This window comes from Ictidomys tridecemlineatus, chromosome 13, assembly GCF_052094955.1.
Source record: "Ictidomys tridecemlineatus isolate mIctTri1 chromosome 13, mIctTri1.hap1, whole genome shotgun sequence".
In the NCBI taxonomy this organism is placed as follows: Eukaryota; Metazoa; Chordata; class Mammalia; order Rodentia; family Sciuridae; genus Ictidomys; species Ictidomys tridecemlineatus.
This window is the reverse complement of record NC_135489.1, coordinates 29,191,632-29,211,760: the sequence shown is the minus strand read 5'-3', so window position 1 is coordinate 29,211,760 and position 20,129 is coordinate 29,191,632. Positions and strand designations below refer to the sequence as shown.

Genomic DNA, 20,129 nt, shown 5'->3' with positions numbered 1-20,129 from the left:
TCATGGTTCCATTAACCTCTGGTAAATGTAGCTATCAGCATAGGCCATAATCTTCATTTGGACCCTTTCCTGCTACTGGGACTGAGAACGTGATTTTCTGGGAGCCACATGTGCCTCAGAGCCTCAGAAGAAAGAAGATACACTATAGAAAAAAATTATATTATATGCTCCAAAGACAAAGATGACCTTTGGATTATTTTTATTTAGGATTCTGAAAGCTACTGAAACCTATCCTTGCCCTTGATAATTGAATCAAGATTTCATCTTTGTTGTTTAACCTTTTCTTCTTTAGTAATGCTTAACAAACATGTGATGAGTTCAATTTTGGATCTTAGCTACGTCTAGGTTTTTAAGCATAAGCAACATGTTATAAGTAAAACAAATCCAAGCCTTCAACTCACTACAATATGGATATTTCAAGTGATTTGTCAGTCCATATGACTTACTTCTGAGTGAGATTAATGGTACCAGTGGGTGGTCAGACTCTAAGATACTGGGATCTCCAAAGTACTAGCATGTCCCCCACCTGAATGATATTGCTAGAGAACAAAGAAAGAGACTCTTTGAATTGAGATGTTCATGCATTTACCCCACCCCACAACAAATAAGTGTTTTAGTGAAAGCTCCATAGATATCTAACTCCTTGATGTCCCAAGATGAGGTTCTTATAGTAAGATTTAGCATCCAGATTATTTGCACAAACAAAAATCTAAGATTTATTTCTCCATGTTCAAAATGAAGTAATGACCTCTCCCTGACCAATCCACCAACGTAGGCTTTGAATGAGATACCTCAAGATATTTTATGTTAATATATTCTTATTCCCCCAAATCTGTTTGACCAAAATCAAGTTAGTTTTCTCACCATGTAAAAGTGGCAGATTAAATTCTCCCTAAAGACAGAGGGTATGTTCGAGTTTGCAAGACCCAACTACAGTTTTGAGATTAACTGAGGGTGTTCTGGAAGCATTTTAAATACTGGGGCAAAGCAGGCACAGCATCGAGAGGAAAATTGACAAAAAAAAAAAAAAAAAAACTCCCACTATAAAAAAAAACTCCCACTATAAACTCCCACTATAAAAAACATTTCATTTTTAATGAAATGTTTTAAAATTTAAAGTTAATGCAAATTTTTCATGAAAATTTTATATCAAAATTGGTATTAGTGCCATTGTTGTTGTTATAGTTCATTTTGCCTCAGATTCCAATTTCTCTCAGCCTGACTCTGATGAAAGAACAATGAAGTCCGAGGAAATTTGAGTAATTATGTATAGTCACAGAACTGCATATTATAGGAGGGGGATTATAGAGGATGAGAATTTACAGGATTTGTGTTGGAGCAGGAAGTGAAACACCTGTATATACAGCGACTTCAAATTCATCTCCCTTCTGCTTTAATCATTATTTAGTGTGTGGTGCTCTGGTCATATATTGTGTTCTGTATTTCCTCTTTATCTGGTTTTTGATAATATCATGGAATTTTAATTACCTTTTATTGAGTCAATTGGAATTAGAATAACTAATAATAACCTTGAGGACAACCGGAGGTCTATAATACTGAAAAAGTGGCATTGAACTTCATATGGAAATACATTTAAGGAAATTGTGTTGAGACTACAACTTCCTTGATTGTATAAAAGCTTCCCAATTAATCAATGAATAAACATAAATATTGTGGGATGACATATGGAGAGATACTATCAAGGAATGGGAAATAAAAATTTGAAATGTCACACATAAATTAGCAAATTGTTGTTCACATCAATTAGAAAAACCAAAGTGGCAAATTCAGTTTAAAAACATAGAAAAGTACATAAATAAATGTAAAACTTAATATTTAGGAGTAAATTTGCTTAGAAAAGTACATAAATAAATGTAAAACTTAGTATTTAGGAGTAAATTTGCTTAAATTGCTGGCTCAAATGTTAAAAGATAAATGTAAACTTCATTTTAAATTCAATGCAATCATGTTATCTAAGCCTAAACAGTATAAGGAAGATTATATATGTAATATCTATCTGTGTATAACTTCGTTCACTACCTGATTTGATAAATGGAGCAATATTTTAAAGATGCAGATTCTAAGTATTTAACTCAATTTCCATGATAATTTGATTGGTCCAAACTTTTAACATTTTCTGAAAAGAAAGTACAGTATTTGGATGCTATTTACTATATATCTTTTCCTTCCTCTAATATTAAAGGTGAGGCATGTGAGAACAGGAGAGACTTGCTCCCTTAGCTCTCTGTTAGAAGAGTCTGGATTCCCAAGTGACAGTGAATATTTAAACACATCAATGTCTACATTTACAAGAATTAAAGCTTCATAGAGGCATTTGCAATCAGAAAAAAAAAAATCTCTCATGGGGTGCATGTTTAGGACAGATAAAATTATCCCCAAAAGACAGAAGGTATGTTTGAGTTTGCAAGACCCAACTACAGTCTTGAGATTAACTGAGGGTGTTCTGGAAGCATTTTAAATACTGAGTCAAAGCAGGCACAATATGGAGTGGAAAATTGACAAAAACCAAACAAACAAACAAAAAACTCCCACTATCAAGAAAAACTTTTAATGAAATATTTTAAAATTTAAAGTTAATGCAAAATTTTAAGAGGCAGCACAGCTAGAGCAGGGAGAATATTTCACATTGAAGAGGAAAATGGAAACACGAAAATGGAGGGCTGGATATAAATACTCATTTATCAACAAGTGTTTACTTAAGGTCTGATACAAGGTCTAGGGAAGAACATTTGCTAGAAGTCGAGTCAGCACCAGCAAAACAGACACATATGAATTGAATGGAACAGTAAAAAGTGACCTATTTGAATTTTCATGGTCTGTATTTTACATGGAATTCATGAAATCCAGCCAGGGACCATGTTCTCTCTTGTAAGGTTATTAGCACAATCGCTTGAGATTTAGAAGGGACCAGACCTCCTAAATTTTAAAAATAGGATTCCACATTTTCAAGACGAAAAAAGCATTTTCCGGTAACCACAGAAGTATTGTGAACATTATTTCATAACATGTCAGACTCCTGTTCAGTTGACAATATACATTTATACTCTCCTCACCCTTCAAAGAGACGTGTCAGCAGGCACATAGGAGGAGGTCATGTACACATTATGTTTTAGTGACTGCTGGAAAGACATCCTTGCTTTCACATCTCTCTTTGTACCATGATATGTGACCTGATTTCAGAAAATCATATTATTTTGAAGATAAAAGATATTTTAACTAGAATTACCTACTATGCTGAGTGGCCCATTCAGAGATGTTTCTTGTATTTTTATTCATAACTTCTAGGTAACATACATTATTTTGTATGTATCAAGTGTTTCAAACTAAAAAAAAATTACATAAAAGAATTAAATCCCAGGAAAATTACTTAATATATTTGATAAAATCATGTGTCACTGTTATTTGAATTTTGATTTCTCTTGGAATGTGTGATGATAAAGATGAAATCTAATGGAATAATAGAAGCATGTAATAGAAGAATGGAGAAATGAGCTTCATGCTAAGAAAGAGATGTGCCTTTTTGCTATGAATAGATTGTACTATTAGGGTCAGAAAAAAAATCACTTTAACAAATATGTGTCTAGTGTATTCTTAGTTTGAGAGATAAAGAAATCAGTGATAGTATAGAGTAAGGTTACTAAATATTGCTGTACGGTATTACCACAGGGGAATCATGAAAACATCTCAGTGCCCAGGTTGCAGCCCAGACTAGACCAAACCTAAAACTAAGTGACAAGGCTTAAGTACTGAGAAAGTACTACAGGTGATTCCAATGCAAAACGATGTTTGAGGAACAGTTTGATGCTCAAGCTTGAGCTTATTTCTATAACACAAAAAGAGCTTGTTAACATACAAATTTGGGGGTCTCATCCTCAGAGTTTCTAATTCTGATGCTCTGGAAAGGCACATGAAGACTTGCATTTCTGACAATTTCCCAGATACTACACTTGCTAAGGACCAGGGAACCACACACTTTGAGAGCTGTTGGCAAGGATTATAGAGTACGTAAAACTAGACTTTCATTTAAAGGAGTTTATACTATGGTGAATAGAAAGGACATAGAGAAAGCATAATACAGTCTACAAATACAAATCTGTTAAGTGTTATGCAAATAATACAGACAACAAAAACTAGAAACATTGAGAAGAAGACCAAAATACTGAGCATGAATGTTTACCTCCAATTACTTAAAGGATAAATAAAATGTAATTAAATGGAGAAAATTCTAGAAGGTTATTGAAAATGAGTGGGATGAGTTATGGGAAAGTTAGTTGGGATGAATAAAGTATAAGGGAGAAAATGAGAAGGCCCTTCTGGTTGGAGCAAGGGGTTTTCACAAGAAAACAGTATTCACTTTGGGGGGCTCTTCTTGGGAATCAGTGCTGGAGGGTCTACAAAGAAGACTAAATACACAAAGTTTATCCACCAGACAGTGAAGAAACTTTCAAGGACATAAAGTGTGTTGCAGGCTCTTTATTATAGCATTCTCCAAGGGTGGGTATCCAGCCAGACTCCAGTGAACTCACCATTACATAAATCAAAACTGAAATCCTGTCTCTTGGAAAACCATTTATCACTTTCAAGAATGAGACATTTTTAATATCAGCAAATTAAACACAAATGGATATTAAAAACTCCTACAGATGATTAATCAATAAAGGTGGAAGCAGAAGACCTTATTAGTTAGATAGAGATTAGCTGGTGTAGCTCAAGTGCTAGCCATAAACTTTGAAAATTAAAAATGACTGCACATGACTGGAGCGATGGGAACAGCCCAGAGACATTTGAAATGCATGACCTTCCATGATAAGTTCACATCAAACAAAACTGTGAAGCCATCCTGGGTTCCCCAGTTCTCCTCTGAAGTCTTCTGATAGTAAAATCTCATTGTACAAGAAGTTTTCCACATAAGAAATGAGACAGAAACTCACACTGGTGGAAGATGTACTAGAAAGTCCTTTCCTGTGTGTTGAGACTATCTCATGGTAGTGACACTGTATAGGCAAACATACAATTAAAAAAAAAAAAACAGAGCACAAATGTGTCTTCTCCTTTCTGGGAAAAACTCGAGGCTTATGAATCAGAAGCCACCTTCTTTCCCAGAAAACATGTTAGTAGAAGTTGCCTTTAGTCCGCATCCTGCTAGGTCATTTTCTCAGGATTGTATGAATGTTTTGTTTTGTTTTGCCTTTTACCATGTACACAGAGGTAGTAGTTATTATAGGCAGGGAAGCAAAATATAAATGCTTTTCTGTGAGGAGAAATGAAGTCATTTAAGCCTTGGACAAAATGGAGAAAATGTAATCTTCTGCCTGAGGACTGACTAGTGTGTTTTTTTTTTTTCTTTTTTTGGAAAATGTTTAATAGTAACAATAGCAACAATAATAACTAGTGTTTATATAGAATTTCCAGGTTCTACTCACAGCAGTTTATTCTCAATAGTTCACTGGAAGCCTCTACATGCACACAATGAAATGTCACCCTCATATCATCCCCATTCGACAGAAGAGGAACCACATTCAGAAATGCTGAGTACTGAGCCAAGTTCACACCACTACTAAGCAAATGAGGCAAGGTCTGAATGCTGGCTGCAGGATCCCACATCTTTGCTCTTACACACACACCATGCTTAACAAACTCAGCCTTGAGGACTGATTGGCAGTATCATTATTGGGGATGACAACATCTGGGCTGTGCACACAGGGAAATCTTCCATATCACTGGCATGTGACCATTGCAAGAATGTCTTGAATGATGAAGGATGGAATGAAGTTTTTACATTTTCTATGTTGGTTCTAGATAAATCATCTAAGGAAAAATAATCACGGAAATTCACACCACCAAGCTCAACTCTAAGGCTAAGATGATTCTCTTTCCTGGTTACTTGCCTCTCTTTGCAACTATGTCACATTTTTGAAGGTGGGGCCTGGGGGCTAATCCAGTGTTGTGTTTCTAGTGCCCAGAACAACAATGGAAAGCTAGAGCTAGGCACATCTGAATTGCTTGTTAAAGGAATGAAATGTGGTTCAAACCTCCTTAAAAGAGGGAGACTTCCAGAATTACTCTGATCTATGAATATGCTTTCCTCACTCTCCTTCCAGTTAGAAAATGTAAATGTAAATTTGATTTATTCACTCCTATTGATGGACACTGAGAGTTTTAACTTGGAGCTATTGGAAATAATGCTGCTGCATACATTCTGGCCATGTGTCTTTGTTCACACATATGTGAATTTCTGTAGATTAAATATATATATAGCTAGGAGTAGAATTGCTAGATCATATGGTGAACTTATGAATTTCTTCATCTTCATACATAGTACCAGACCTTTTTGCAAGGGTGGTCATAAGAATTTACTTTCTCATCAACATTCTAGTCTATATTTAGTAAGTATTGTTACTCTTTGAAATTTTGGTTATTTTAGTGATGTCTCATTTTAATTTTAATCTAGATATAAATGTCACTTAATATAAAGAGATGAAGGTATATAAATCATATTCAAGCCAAGGGACAGAGTAAACTATTCTTTCAAATTAAAGATGAGAAGAAGTCAGAAGAATGAGCCCTGATTCTTCAGCAGTAAGAGATCAGGAAGAAGAGGAAGAGCCAGCAAAGTCACTTGCCTGAGAAGGGGCAAAACTGAATTTCAATACATGTCTATCCATCTTCAAAGTCCAAGCTGTTTCAAAAATACTGGGCTGTCTCAGGATGAAACTCAAGAAAAATGCAAATAAGTTTAGAGATGCAGACAACATGTGTACTTGTCAGAGCAGAGTATTTTATGCAAAAAAAAATGTTTTTAATTTGCTTTTCTGTGATGAAGTAAGTGGGAGACACAGTTTATAACGGCAGAAAAATATGAAATTTCTCCAGGATGAGTCCAAATTAACGGCAAAACTGATGACATTAGATTATTTAAACTCATTCATTATAAGCAAGCAAGTGGCAATAAATGAGTAACTAAAAAAGAAGGGAACGTAAAAAAAATCTCTTAAACCTAAAGAAAAATGTTGTCTCTATGATGTTTTGTTGTTGTTGTTTTTTAAACATAAGTCACAACTGTAACCCATATAATAGATTTTACTTTCCTGATTTTAGAGCTTTCTGGACTCAGGAAGAAGTGATGACTTCTTATTCTATGAGTATTTGCATTTCTCAAGACTTCTTCCTTTTTCTAGAACAGAGGTTATCAAAATTAAAATTAACTCATGGTCAACTGAGTTGTGTGTGTGTGTGTGTGTGTGTGTGTGTAGTGTGATATTTTTTGGGTTTTTTTTTTTTCCATAATAGGAAACATAAACTCTTGTGGCTGATTCAGGGTTCACTGTCATCGTCACAGTCTACCTCAGTGGCAATCAGAGTTGAGCAAGAGATAACAATTCACTGAAATCTTAATAAGTGTTTTTAACTCAAAATCATAGAGGTAAATGCTTGCTGTTCTGCAGGTTCATTCACTAAGGTTTTCCAAGAATATTTCATAAAACGCTCTTCTGTTCCTCTCTTCCCCCCAGGTAGCTCTATAGTGAGAAATGGTTTGGGAACTAAAACATGAGTTATTTCCAGTGTTTCATGTATTTGGCCACCAGCTGTCTCAGCTTTTGACTTTCAAGAAGTGTATATGCTGCTGCTCCTGAATCTAGAGCACCTGATGGCATGGAATCACTTTTTACAATGTGGCAGTTATATCTTGCTTCTAGAATTTGTCCATAGAACTACTTTCATCTATTAGTGTTACTGATTCTACTTTCCTGGTTACTGGCCTCTCTTTGCAACTACGTCACAGTTTTGAAGGTGGGGCCTGGGGCTAATCCAGTGTTCTCTTTCTAGTGCCCAGAACATAGCTACAGCTAGACACATCTAAGTTGCATGTTAAAGGAATGAAATGTGGTTTAAACCTCCTTAAAAGAGGGAGATTACCAGAATTACTCTGATCTATGAATACACTTTCTAAATATAGGATGGGCTTGTGTACCTTTGAATTTATTGTCACCAAGACTAATCATGCGGCCTGAACCTAGGTACTTTCCAAGCCACAGCCCTTTCCTATGCTCACAGACCTGACACTTTTCTCTCTGTGACAGCTTCTTTCTTTATACATTGGTTCTTTATATCATAAAGTGTGAGAGTATCACTTAGTTTTATTTTAGCATGTATGCCTGACATCTTACACTCTGTGTTTCCTGAATGACAGAAATGGGAAATGAAATGAAATTTTTGAGGATTTACTACCAGGGGTATCATGAGAAAAGAAAGACAATATGAAATCTATTTCCTACACAACAGGAATGTGCAATCAAGATGGAAAAATAAAATATAAGGAGATGGTAAGTTAAATTTTTAAAAAATCAAGCTTTAAATTACATTTCAAGACCATGTAACACATGCTAGAAGAACCTGTGCAATTGTCAATAGTGATGAAACAAATAATGATCTGAAAGAAATGTAAGCATTACAAAGGGCAGAATTATGTCATCGACCATGGTGGGAAGAAAGAGGAAATACTTGTGCAGAATCTGGATAGTCAGACGGACTAGACACATTGAGGATGAGCAGGAAAAAGCTTATGTTGAAATGGCAGTGAATAATACAAGGGAGAAGTTTCAAGATTTGGGGAAACAAAAATGAAGAAATATGTCTGCAAGGAATATTCAGAGCTGGGAAGATGGTTTGGGGTCTTTTAGAGAGTCTTTCTAGATTTGTGTAGAGTTCACACTGAAAGAGGTATAAAGAAACAGAGAGAGAGAGAGAGAGAGAGAGAGAGAGAGAGAGAGAGAACAGAAAAAGGAGAAATACAATCTAACAAATTATATTATACCAAAGCCCGCCTCAGATGATATTTCCGCAGCAGCAGAGCTTTAATAACTTCAATTCTGAATCTCCTCATTTGTCGTTCCCATGCTAGGGTGCTGTTCACTCTTCATTCCAGCCCCTAACTGACTCTTCTGGCTCCTGACATGTCTCTGTTTCCTTGTTTCCAATTTTCAGCCCTCTCTGGCTTGATTCCTGCTTCATGCCTTCCAACAAGGCAGCCCTCCCCATTTGACTGGCATGGGGAATGCCCTTCTTCATGGATGGTTGACAGATAGTCTGACCTTGCTCAGGCATCAGGAGTTCTGCAGGCTTTCGATGTCTGCCTAGTGGCAATGGGTGGGTTGTGAGCAGAAGAAGTAACCAAAATAAGTTTTCAGGACCATCAGACTGAGAATGGCAGAGAGACCAGAGAGGAGTGGGATACAGGGGAGTGTTAAATGATGGTAGTGGAGAGCAATTAGTTAAAGTTTTTACAATTTCAAATTAAAGACATTCCCTGTGGCTCTAGATAGGGTCAGATTTATTCATTGAGAAAAAAAACCCTGTAAGTGTGACTGTAATTTATTATCACTTCTTTCTTCCATCATTAAATGTGACTTTTTACTGAAATGTAGCAGTGATGATAATATAAAGAATAAGGGAAGGTTTTATTGCACAAATTGTATTAAAAATATACATATTGGAAAGATTCATTTCTGTCCAGATTCAAGCACAAGAACACTCCATAAAAATCATAGTCCCTCTAAACAGGCCCTTTGTGCCCATGGTATTAGGAGATTGTCCCCAAATCCTTTCTCTAACAGGCAATGGTGTGTGTGTGTGTGTGTGTGTGTGTGTGTGTGTGTGTGTGTGTGTTTTATGGGTCTATTAAGTTGGATAAAGAAATTGTTTATTAAGGTAACTAGCAAATCCCCATTATTATTGTCACTGAAATTACCACTCAAGAGGACAATGCTGTTAGTAATCAATATAAGGACATAGAGAGTAAGAGAAGACGTAGAAAATCTGGATACACAAAGCAGGTGTACAATATTCAACCAAATTGCCTCATTTTCCTAAAACCTATCTGAAAGATCTGTCTTCCTCCCCCACTCCTCTCTGGTCTCTATCTCTACAGAGATAAAACATCTTAGGTGAAGATGTAAAAGGAAAAAAGGGGAGAAAGGGAGAGAGGAAAGGAGGGAAGAGTTTTAGTAAAGATGTGATATTTTGGTGACTAGTTTTAATTTTTATCAAAAATTTTCATTTTATTTTTATCAAAAATATTTAGTATTTTCCAATACTGTCTACCCAAGCAACTCTCTTGAGATAATTTAATTTACTGCTATTAATGTTGAAAATGAAGACTCCCAAGTGCTTAAGTGACTGATGCAAGATCACATGCTGTTTAGTGGTAAATAATTAAAAGGAACTTTCCATTTATTTTACAAGCATTACTTAACACTGTATTGTCAGGTTTTGCTCTTAAAATTCTGTGAGGGTCATTGCAGTAGTTGCTGTCCCATTCTGCAGATGAGAAACCATGGCTGTGGATTCTGTAGGATGCCAAACTCTCTACTTCAGATGACTCTGTTTTCACTTTGATTTTGAAGCCTCATCCTGCCACCATGGCCAGACTAAGAACAAGTCTGCTACTTGGTGGATCAGACAGTGGTTAAGGGCCTGGGCTCTGGTAGGGGTTGTCCTCCACTGCCTTCCAGGCTCTAGGTTCCTGAGGGAATTATTCAAGCTTTTCAAACCTCACTACTTTCATCTGAAAATTGAGGATAATTTCTCCATCTATACTCCAGGGTTGTTGAGGTTTTATGGACTAATGCAGAGAGTGCAATTTGAACAGGACCCACATGAGACTTGAAGGGTAGGAACTCATGCTTCTCATTGAGGGAAGCAAGAGAGAAAATAAGAGTTTGGACAAAATGTCAATCATTCCTCTTTGGTGAGGGCATGCACATTTATGGACATATAACTCATAATTTTCTTATTCATTTTAAAGCAGATTATGAGGAACTATGGGCTGGAAAACTGAGGATTTCTTATCCATTTATTAAGTGACGACACAAATATGAATTTTCTATAAAAGCAGTTTTATGACCAAAGACTTCCTGGCCACTACCATTACAACTTTTGTAACTTGTTAAAATTCTTTATGGGAGGTTCCATTATGAGATCACAAATATTCTGCACCATATCATTATAGTTTAACTAAAAGACATTTGCTTGGGATGTAAACATTTTGTTTCCTTTGACTGCCCTCTCAGGACAACATCCCCAGAAGGCCCACCCTACCTGTCAGCTTCCCATCCTTCATTCATACAGCAGGCAGAATCAGGCACACACCTCTTTTGGTACAATACACTTGGTATTAGCAGGCGCTGAAGTTCCTGTGTGTGTGTAGAGACTAGAACAAGGTCATCATCCCCCTGATGATGCTATGCTGTCAGCTGGAATGTGGTGATGGCAGACAGAAAAGGCAGAAAGGATGATTTGGTACAGTAGCCAGCTAGAGAACTCAGCTGATGCCTACTGAAGGTCCAGAAGAACAGATGGCACTGCTTGATCACAGTCATTGGACACCTAGTATTTACAAGCAAATCCCAAGAGCTTAAATTGAATTCATTGTCAGGCTTTACAAACAACAGCCAGATTCAGTGATAAGAACCCCCTCCACATGTTTAAGCAGTGCAGAAGACTGTCATGTGGTTGCACACTATCACAATCCCTCCACATGACAAGGATATAACACACACACACACACACACACACACACACACACACACACACCACACAATCCTTCATTGGCAGTAATCTGATCTCCAGTAAGGATAGGGATATTTTATGCTGGTTGATGGAAGGTTACATGGCCTATTGAAAAAATAGTCCCAAGGCTACAGCTGAGCAGCTAAACAATTGACGAAATATATCACTCTAACATCCTATAGCTCCCATTGCTTTCAAAATACCGCGAGTACTGCTCTATCACTGTACCTACAACATAGCATCTCTATTTTGTTTATGCATTTTTAAAATCCCAGTAGACAGGGCTGAGTAGAGAGTTGAGTTTGTGGCTAATTTTTTTTTCTCATAATTTAGGGTTTTGCACGGATGTAGGGTCACACACACATAAACACATAACCTTCGGTTCCTATTAAATAAATGGATAAGGTAGGTTCTTTCCATTTATGACACATGGTTTCTATCAATTATTCTATAACGCATATAGAGAAAACACACTTCCTTAGACAGACTGGCACCTAATAGAATTTGAAAGTCTACCTGATATATTCAGCAAAAGGTTTATTTTGTCGACTTGCATAGTTTAAATTTTCAATAAATTATTTTAATTGCTCTCCTAAAGTCAAGGGGATTATTGTCCTTTCTGTATGTGGTGAAGGCCCCAGGGGGTCTCCCAATGTGTAAGAACATTGCTTTTGTTGCCTCCATGTTGCAATTTTGGTCAGAATCACCACACCTCTCCCTGCTCCATGCCATAAAGTTAACACCCCGTGTTGTTTGGGCAGAAGATTAAGGTTTTCAAGAATTCTGATTGATATTCATGATTAATTTTTAATATCTAAACTACATCTGTGAAGATGGAGCTGAAGCTGGAGCTCAGGTTCATAGTACAATCTCCTCCAAGAAAACAAAGTTAAAGCTCTCAGGTGGGGAAAATGAAAATACTGTAAACCTTGAAAATAGACATATATGTATTTGTAGCTTAGATTTACCATTTAATATTTCTATGTCTCTTGGCTGTAGGATTTTATCCCCTGTGGGACTCAGCTTTCTCATCCATCAAATGCAGAATGTAATATATCTTCACAGGATCAAGGTGAAGAGTAAATGAGGCAGATGGTGGTGAACATGTGAATGGAAGACAACTAGAAGACGTGGTAGTTTAGGCATAAACACATGCTCATTCATCTCCTGCCCCTTTCTCTCAGAACAATGTAGACCTGTACTGTTTCAACAATTTCGTATTATAGTGACTATAATCTTGTCAGCACCTTTTGCCAGAATAATGCTTTCAATTACTTCTTGAAGAGACATACATACATGTATATTTGCATATACATACACATATTGGGGGGAGAAGTCAATTGCTATAGTAGTATGTATGTGTATATATGTGTGTATTTTTGGCAGAGGGGTGTACCAGGGATTGAATTGAGGGGCACTCGACCACTGAGCCACATTCCCAGCCCTATTTTGTATTTTATTTACAGACAGGGTTTCACTGAGTTGCTTAGTGCCTCATTTTTGCTCAGGCTGGCTTTGAACACAGCAATATCCTCCTGGATGGCCCTATTTTGATTCAGATTATTCTTTGTAAAAATGGGCCTCATCTTTTCATTCTGTAAAATAGAGACACTTACTCATATTTTGGTAAGGGATACATATAAGCATAAAATTCACAAAGTCCTTACCTGCCACTACTAGTTCATTTGCAAGGTTCATTTCCTTCACATTCCCTCTACAGTAACTAGTATAGGCTTGTTCATAGTATATGCTCAATAAAACTCACTGCTTATTCATGGCTTGAAATTTCTCATACATAGTACATTTATTCATACATATCTCTTAAATCTTTTGGGAATTTCTATTTCAATATTTACAAGTCCAACTCACCATACTATATTTTGCTAAAATATGGATAGAAAGATAATAACATAAGTTTTTAGTAAGGATAGAAAATTTCCAGGATTTTGTTCATTTAAAAATTCTGGTTACAAGTTGGGGTATAAAATTATGCTTATAGCAAATTGAGTTTCACATCTATGTTCAAGGCTGACTCAGATATGCCTGTCAGGACTGGAAAAAAGTTGAGACTTGTGCATCTTTGTTAGCTCCTAAAGAAGAACAGACATCTCCTGAAAATCCTTGCATGAGACCTACTTGCCTGCATAATACCTTGACATTCCTCTGTTCATCCAGTTCTTCAGAAATATGAAAAGTGACTTTTTAAATTTTTTAAATTTGTTTTAATTAGTTATACATGACAGTAGAATGAATTTATGCACTTTGATATATCATACATAGATGGGATGTAATTTCTCATTTTCTGGGCATACACACACATACACACACACACACAGAGTAATAATGTCTGTTTTGTTCTACTATCCTTCCTATCCTCACATCCCCTCCCCTCTCCTCCTTTCATTTCTCTCTACCTAATCTAGGGTAAGTAACTCTATTCTTCTCTAGTGCCCCACCTCCTTTAATGTGAATTAGCATCCACTTATTTAGAGAAAACATTCAGCCTTTGATTTTATGGAATTGTTACTTCACTTAGCATGACATTCTCCATCTCCATCCATTTACTGGCAAATGCCATAATTTCATTTTTCTTTAAAGCTGAGTTACATTCCATCAGATATATCTATCTATCTATATCTATCTATCTATCTATCTATCTATCTATCTATCTATCTATCTATCTATAGATAGATAGATAGATAGATAGATAGATATAGATTACATTTCTTTATCTATTCACCTATTGAAGGACACCTAGGTTGGTTCCACAGTTTAGTCATTTGTTAATTGAGCTGCTTTAAACATTGACATGGCTGCAGTACTATAGTATGCTGATTTTAAGTACTTTGGGTATAAACCAAGGAAGAGCTGGGTCAAATGGTTGTTCTATTCCAAGTTTTCTGAGGAATATCCATACTGCTTTCCATAGTGGTTGTACCAATGTGCAGTCCTACCAGCAATGTATGAATGTGCCTTTTTCCCCACATCCTTGCCAACATTTATTGTTGCCTGTATTCTTGATGATTGTCATTCTGTCCGGAGATTTGCATTTCTGAGATTTTTTCATGTATTTGTTGATCAATTGTATTTCTTCTTCTGTGAAGTATCTGTTCAGTTTCTTAACCCATATATTAATTTGGTTATTTGTTTTTTTACATTTGCTTTTTATTTTTATTTACTTTTTTGATGTTAAGTGTTTTGAGTTCTTTATATATCCTAGAGATTAATGCTTTATCAGAGGTGCACATGGTAAAGATTTTCTCCCAATCTGTCAGCTCTCTTCTTACATTATTGATTGTTTCCTTTGCTGCGAAGTAGCTTTTTAATTTGAATCCATCCCATTTCTTGATTCTTGATTTTACTTCTTGTGCTTTAGGGGTCTTGTTAAGGAAGTCAGATCATAGGCTGACATGGTGAAGATTTGGGTCTATTTTTTCTTCTATTAGGCACAGAATTGCTATTCTAGTGCCTAAGTCTTTGATACATTTTGAGTTGATTTTGGGGCAGGGTGAGAGGGAGAGGTTTAATTTCATTTTACTACATATGAATTTCCAGTTTTACCAGTATAATTTGTTCTATAGGCTATCTTTTATTCAATGATGTTTTTGACACCTTTGTCTAGTATGAGATAACCATATTTATGTGGGTTTGTCTCTGTGTCCTCTATTCTGTACAATTGGTCTACAAGACTATTTTGGTGCCAATACCATGCTGTTTTTTGTGACTATAGCTCTGTAGTATAGTTTAAGATCTGGTATTGTTACACCTCCTGCTTCACCTTTCTTGCTAAGGATTGCTTTGGCTATTGTGGGTCTCTTACTTTTCCAAATAAATTTCATGATTGCTTTTTCTATTTCTAAGTGGGGTTCATCCCAGGGATGCAGAGTTGGTTCAACATATAGAAATCAATAAACATAAATTTGTCATATTAATAGACTTAAAAAAAGAAACATATGATCATCTCAATAGATGCAGAAATAGGATTTGAAAAAATACAGCACACCTTCATGTTTAAAACACTAGAAAAACTAGAGATAGCAGGAACATACCTCAACATTGTAAAAGTTATATATGCTAAACCCAAGGCCATCATCATTTTAAATAAAGAAAAATTAAAAGTATTCCCTCTATGACCTGGAACAAGGAAAGCATCTTCTCTTTTACCACTTCTATTCAACATCCTTGAAACTCTAGCCAGGGTAATTAGACAGAAGAAAAAAATTTAAAGGATCCGAATAGGTAAAGAAGAACTCAAACCATCACCATTTGCCAGTGACATGATTCTATGTCTAAAAGATCCAAACAATTCCATCAGAAAACTTTTAGAACTAATAAATTAATTCAGCAAAGTAACAAGATAAAAAATCAACACCCATAAATCAAACGCATCCTAAACATCAGCGATGAATCCACTGAAAGAGAAATTAGAAAAACTACTCCATTTACAATATCCTCAAGTGAAATAAAATACCTGGAAATCAATATAACAAAAAAGGTGAAAGACCTTTACAATGAAAACTACAGAACACTAAGAAATAAATTGAAGAAAACCGCAGAAGATGGAAAAATCTCCCGTGCTCCTGTATAGGCAGAATTGATATTGTCAAAATGGCCATAATACCAAAAGCATTATACAAATTTAATGCAATTCCTATTAAAATCCCAATGACATTCTTCATAGAAAAGTGACTTTTTAAAAAATATTTTAGTTCACTTGAAATCAAATACTTTAACCTTCAAGAAAAGGTTAGTATTGAGGTCAGTGCCTGAATATTTACATACTGATAACACCATATAAATCATAAGAATAATGTCCAAGGGCAAGAAGTGATTCTATCACAGTGAAACACTTGGCCCTAAGGACAGCATTTTCCAGGAGTGAAATTGTAATATGAATAAAATTCTCTGGAGAAATATCCAAGGATGCCATTTATATAATCAGTACAACCAAACTATTTACCATCTTTTATTCTTAACCTTCTCTGAGGGTGAGCTCTTACTGTTGTCCTTCTCCCAGAGAAAAAGTTTTATTTAAGTATTTAATTAGGAACTGGTTTCTTTTATAAAAAGTGAAGGTGAAAGTAACCCAAGCCACTCCTCCAACCATTGTGTTATCTTGAAAATATCTAGATATTGCAATGGTAACAATGAGTAGTCATTACAAATAATATTGGGTGAGGTCAAAACCGAAGACATGATATCAGTATTCTAACTTCCTAATATCACAACATAAGGGTCTTGCTGGAGGGTGCTCCTAGGCAACACCTCCACTTTCCAAATCTGCATCCGTGGAATAAAATGAGGTGTGTAAAGACCAATCACTCAGATCCACATCCCCCACCTCCTGGTAAAATAAGAAAACACCCTGTTAGCCGGCAAAGGGGACTCATTGGCATGTGAACTATTGTAGACTCTCCCACTTCACCAGCTCCAGCCATAGGTTATGTCCTCTAGACTTTTTAAATTTTTCCTTAATCTGTTTCTTTTCTCAGATTTTATTCCCATATAACTTCCTTTTATAAATATATATTTTTAATTGTAGATGGACACAATACCTTTATTTTATTTTGTTTATTTATATGTGGTGCTGAGGATGGAACCCACTGACTTACACATGCCAGATCGGGTGCCCTACCACTGAGTCCCAGCCCCAGCCCCCCCACATAACTTCTTTCTCATTGTATCTGATGACATGTTTTTAAAGCATAACTTCATTTTCATAGATTATTTTCCCTTATCCTTCCTGCTTACTTCCTCCCCACCATCATCATCTATTTTGATTTATTCCCTCCCAAGCCATTATATTAACAAAGAAAGGTTTTTTTTTTTTCATTTCTTGTTCATATATTGTTACAAAGCCTTTCACATTTCACATTTCTTTCCTAGAAGAGATAAATAATTTTTCTCACTTAGGCAACCTCCTAGCTACTATCACATCCAAATCTGCCTTTTTTTTTCTTTTCTTTTCCTTTATATGATAATTCCTTTGGGTGCAGCAGGAAAGCATTGGGGTGGCTCAATTCCTTGTCTCTTGATAATTTTTTCTCTGCCTTTTCTGTCCACTAAAGTTACTGTCTTTCCCTCATTTCCTCATTGCTAAACTTTCTTACTCCTTCTGAAACCACCATCAAAATTATTAGCTTTGGGATTTCTTCTGCAAGAGTATTTTCCTTAACTTTGAAACTTTTTATCAAGCAGTTAAGTATTGAATAGTTTTGATAAAGTTTGTCCATGCTAACCTCACTTTTCTTTTGCCCTTTGACATGCCCAAACATGTATTCTCAGTAGGGAATCTTATGTTTATATAAATAACTATATATCTTTATGTTCTAATGATATCCATAGGCCTAAACTATCTAACATATATTCATCCTCAAACATTACTGAATATCTATTTCTTTAATTTGTAATACTTGGCCTTTTAAGCTCCTCATGAAACCAAAGCCCAGATGACTCCTGATCTGTATGTACCAAAAATAAATTACCCAGTCTTGTCATCACCTCATTACCATCCCACATCCTTTAATTCTTGTAGCTTGTCCTTTTAGTTCCATTGACTAAAATGCCTGGTTGACTCACCCTGTATGTGTCCCACTATTCTTTAAACCACAGTTACTTTCAAAACACCAACTTCCCTCTTGGTTCACAACCCACACATGCTATGTCAGACACAAACTAGGAAAAGGACACTGGGAAGCCCCTAGTGAAAGAAATCCCACAATCTTCCATGAGAATCCTGAGCCTGTGTCTGTATCTATCTGTGTGATTAGTTGAATATTTACAGCATTCCTTTCCTGATGTGAATACCTTTTCTTTTTTTCCTACTTTTTCTTTTTCTTTTCTTCTTCTTTTTTTTTTTAGAATAGGAGCACATTTTTTTCCCAGACCATGAACATTTATTAAGTATCACTATTAATTTTTAAAAACCATGTAAATTAAGAGCAAATATCACCCGCATGAGATAGAAGGAGAAAAATAATCATCTTAAAGTTCTACATATCATGACTGTCTCTCCAGTTTCCTGACTCATCAGCATCCCGTTAACAATCTTTACACTTCTAAACATCCTGCCAGATGCTCCCTGCCGCAGCCAGACCCTAACAGCACCAGCATTATTATCATTATTTTCCACTCTAGAGTTTCCTGCACAGAGGTCCCTCCTTCCCCAGCATTTGGTGTTAAAACTTACCGCTTTTACCAACTCCCCCTGCTCCCAGCATTACCACCTTGTACTCTCTGGACCCGCCTGTCGCACTGCCCTGGGAGCAGCTGGCTTCATTTTCTACCTCCATCTTACCCGAGGGACTGGAGGAGGAAAAAAAAAAAAAAGGAAGGAAAAAAGTCACCGTGTCAGGTGCTTGCTCAGATATTAAACAACTCTAAAACTGTGTCAGAGGAAAGGTTTAGTACGAGCTAAGAACCATCAGCATCAGTCTGGCTGCTGGTCCTCTGCTGGAGCGGGTCTCATAGCAACCACTTCAATTGCTTCCAATAAAAACCTGGCTTTTACATCCCCCCTCCTTCTGATCCTTCACTCTTTCACGTCTCCCACGATCTCTCTGGCGCGCTCTCTCTGTATCCCCCCCCCTTCCTCTTATTTTTCTCCCTCTTCCGTCCTCACTCTCTCCTTTCTTGTCCCTGCCCGCCCCTGCACAGACGCACGTGTCAGATGCACACGTATATAAGTACCTTCCAGGCTGTGCTGCTAGAAAAGAAGTAAATCCGCGAGTTAATGGAAGATGCTGTCTCACAGGCAGGCTTCAGTCGCTACAGCTACAAAGACACTATTTTCTTTTTTAACCAGCCAATTAATTAGGAAGAATTTCCGCTATGTGTATCCTTGCAGTTTATCACAGTTCTTCTGCACAGTTGTCATTCGTCAGAAGGGATGCCACTGTTTTGTAAGGCAAGACAAAGAAACAACAAAAACAACAACAAAAAACAAACAAATAAAAAAAAAAACAGTAATTCAGGGCACTTAAGGATGAGTCTTCAGTGTTGTTGAAATAATACCTAGCTAACAGGGATTCTTTCGGCTCACTTGACAGTTGTAGTTCCAACATTGGGAGGTAATTGAATTAGGTCATTGTCATGTTTGAACATGGATCATCCTTGTTTACACTCAGTTATTAGAAACAAGCTAGAACATAAGGACCCTGTCAAGCATGAAAGAGATACACGATAATAAATATTTTTACTGACAATTATGGTAGCATAAAGGATCATGAAAGAATATTTTTCAGATGCCCAAAGTCCTGCTTCTGTTTGAATTCTTCTAAAGCTTTAAGATCATCACATTTCTCTGAAACAGCTTCTAAAATACATAAGTCTTAGGATCATATAAATAGTTTGCAAATGTTTTCCCCTAGTCTGTGGCCTTTCTTAATAATCTTTTAAAAAGCAGGAGTTTCACATTGTACTGGAGTCTAGTTTATAATATTTTAAGATTTTGTGAACCTACTATCTGACTTTAAATGAAACTTTTCCCAGTGATTCTATTACAAATTTTCTTGACCCTTTCATTGCAAATTCGCTCTCGA

General features: G+C 36.2%; 1 protein-coding gene across 4 annotated transcripts in view; it reads right to left on the bottom strand.

The window, feature by feature from the left end:
- Rit2 (Ras like without CAAX 2) overlaps positions 1-19,467 on the bottom strand; it is a 387,859-nt gene extending 368,392 nt beyond the window's left edge. The window contains exons 1-2 of one of the 4 annotated variants that reach the window (XM_021726525.3): positions 19,279-19,467; positions 18,779-18,894 (exon numbers count right to left, since the gene is read on the bottom strand). In XM_021726525.3, the coding sequence (XP_021582200.1) occupies positions 18,779-18,881 (103 nt within the window). In that variant the 5' untranslated portion in view covers positions 18,882-18,894; positions 19,279-19,467. Of the gene's footprint in view, positions 1-18,778; positions 19,146-19,278 lie in introns of those variants that run through there. The other 3 variants (XM_021726526.3, XM_078030099.1, XM_005325560.4) reach the window with 3 other exon arrangements.
- Between the last annotated feature and the right edge of the window lie 662 nt (positions 19,468-20,129).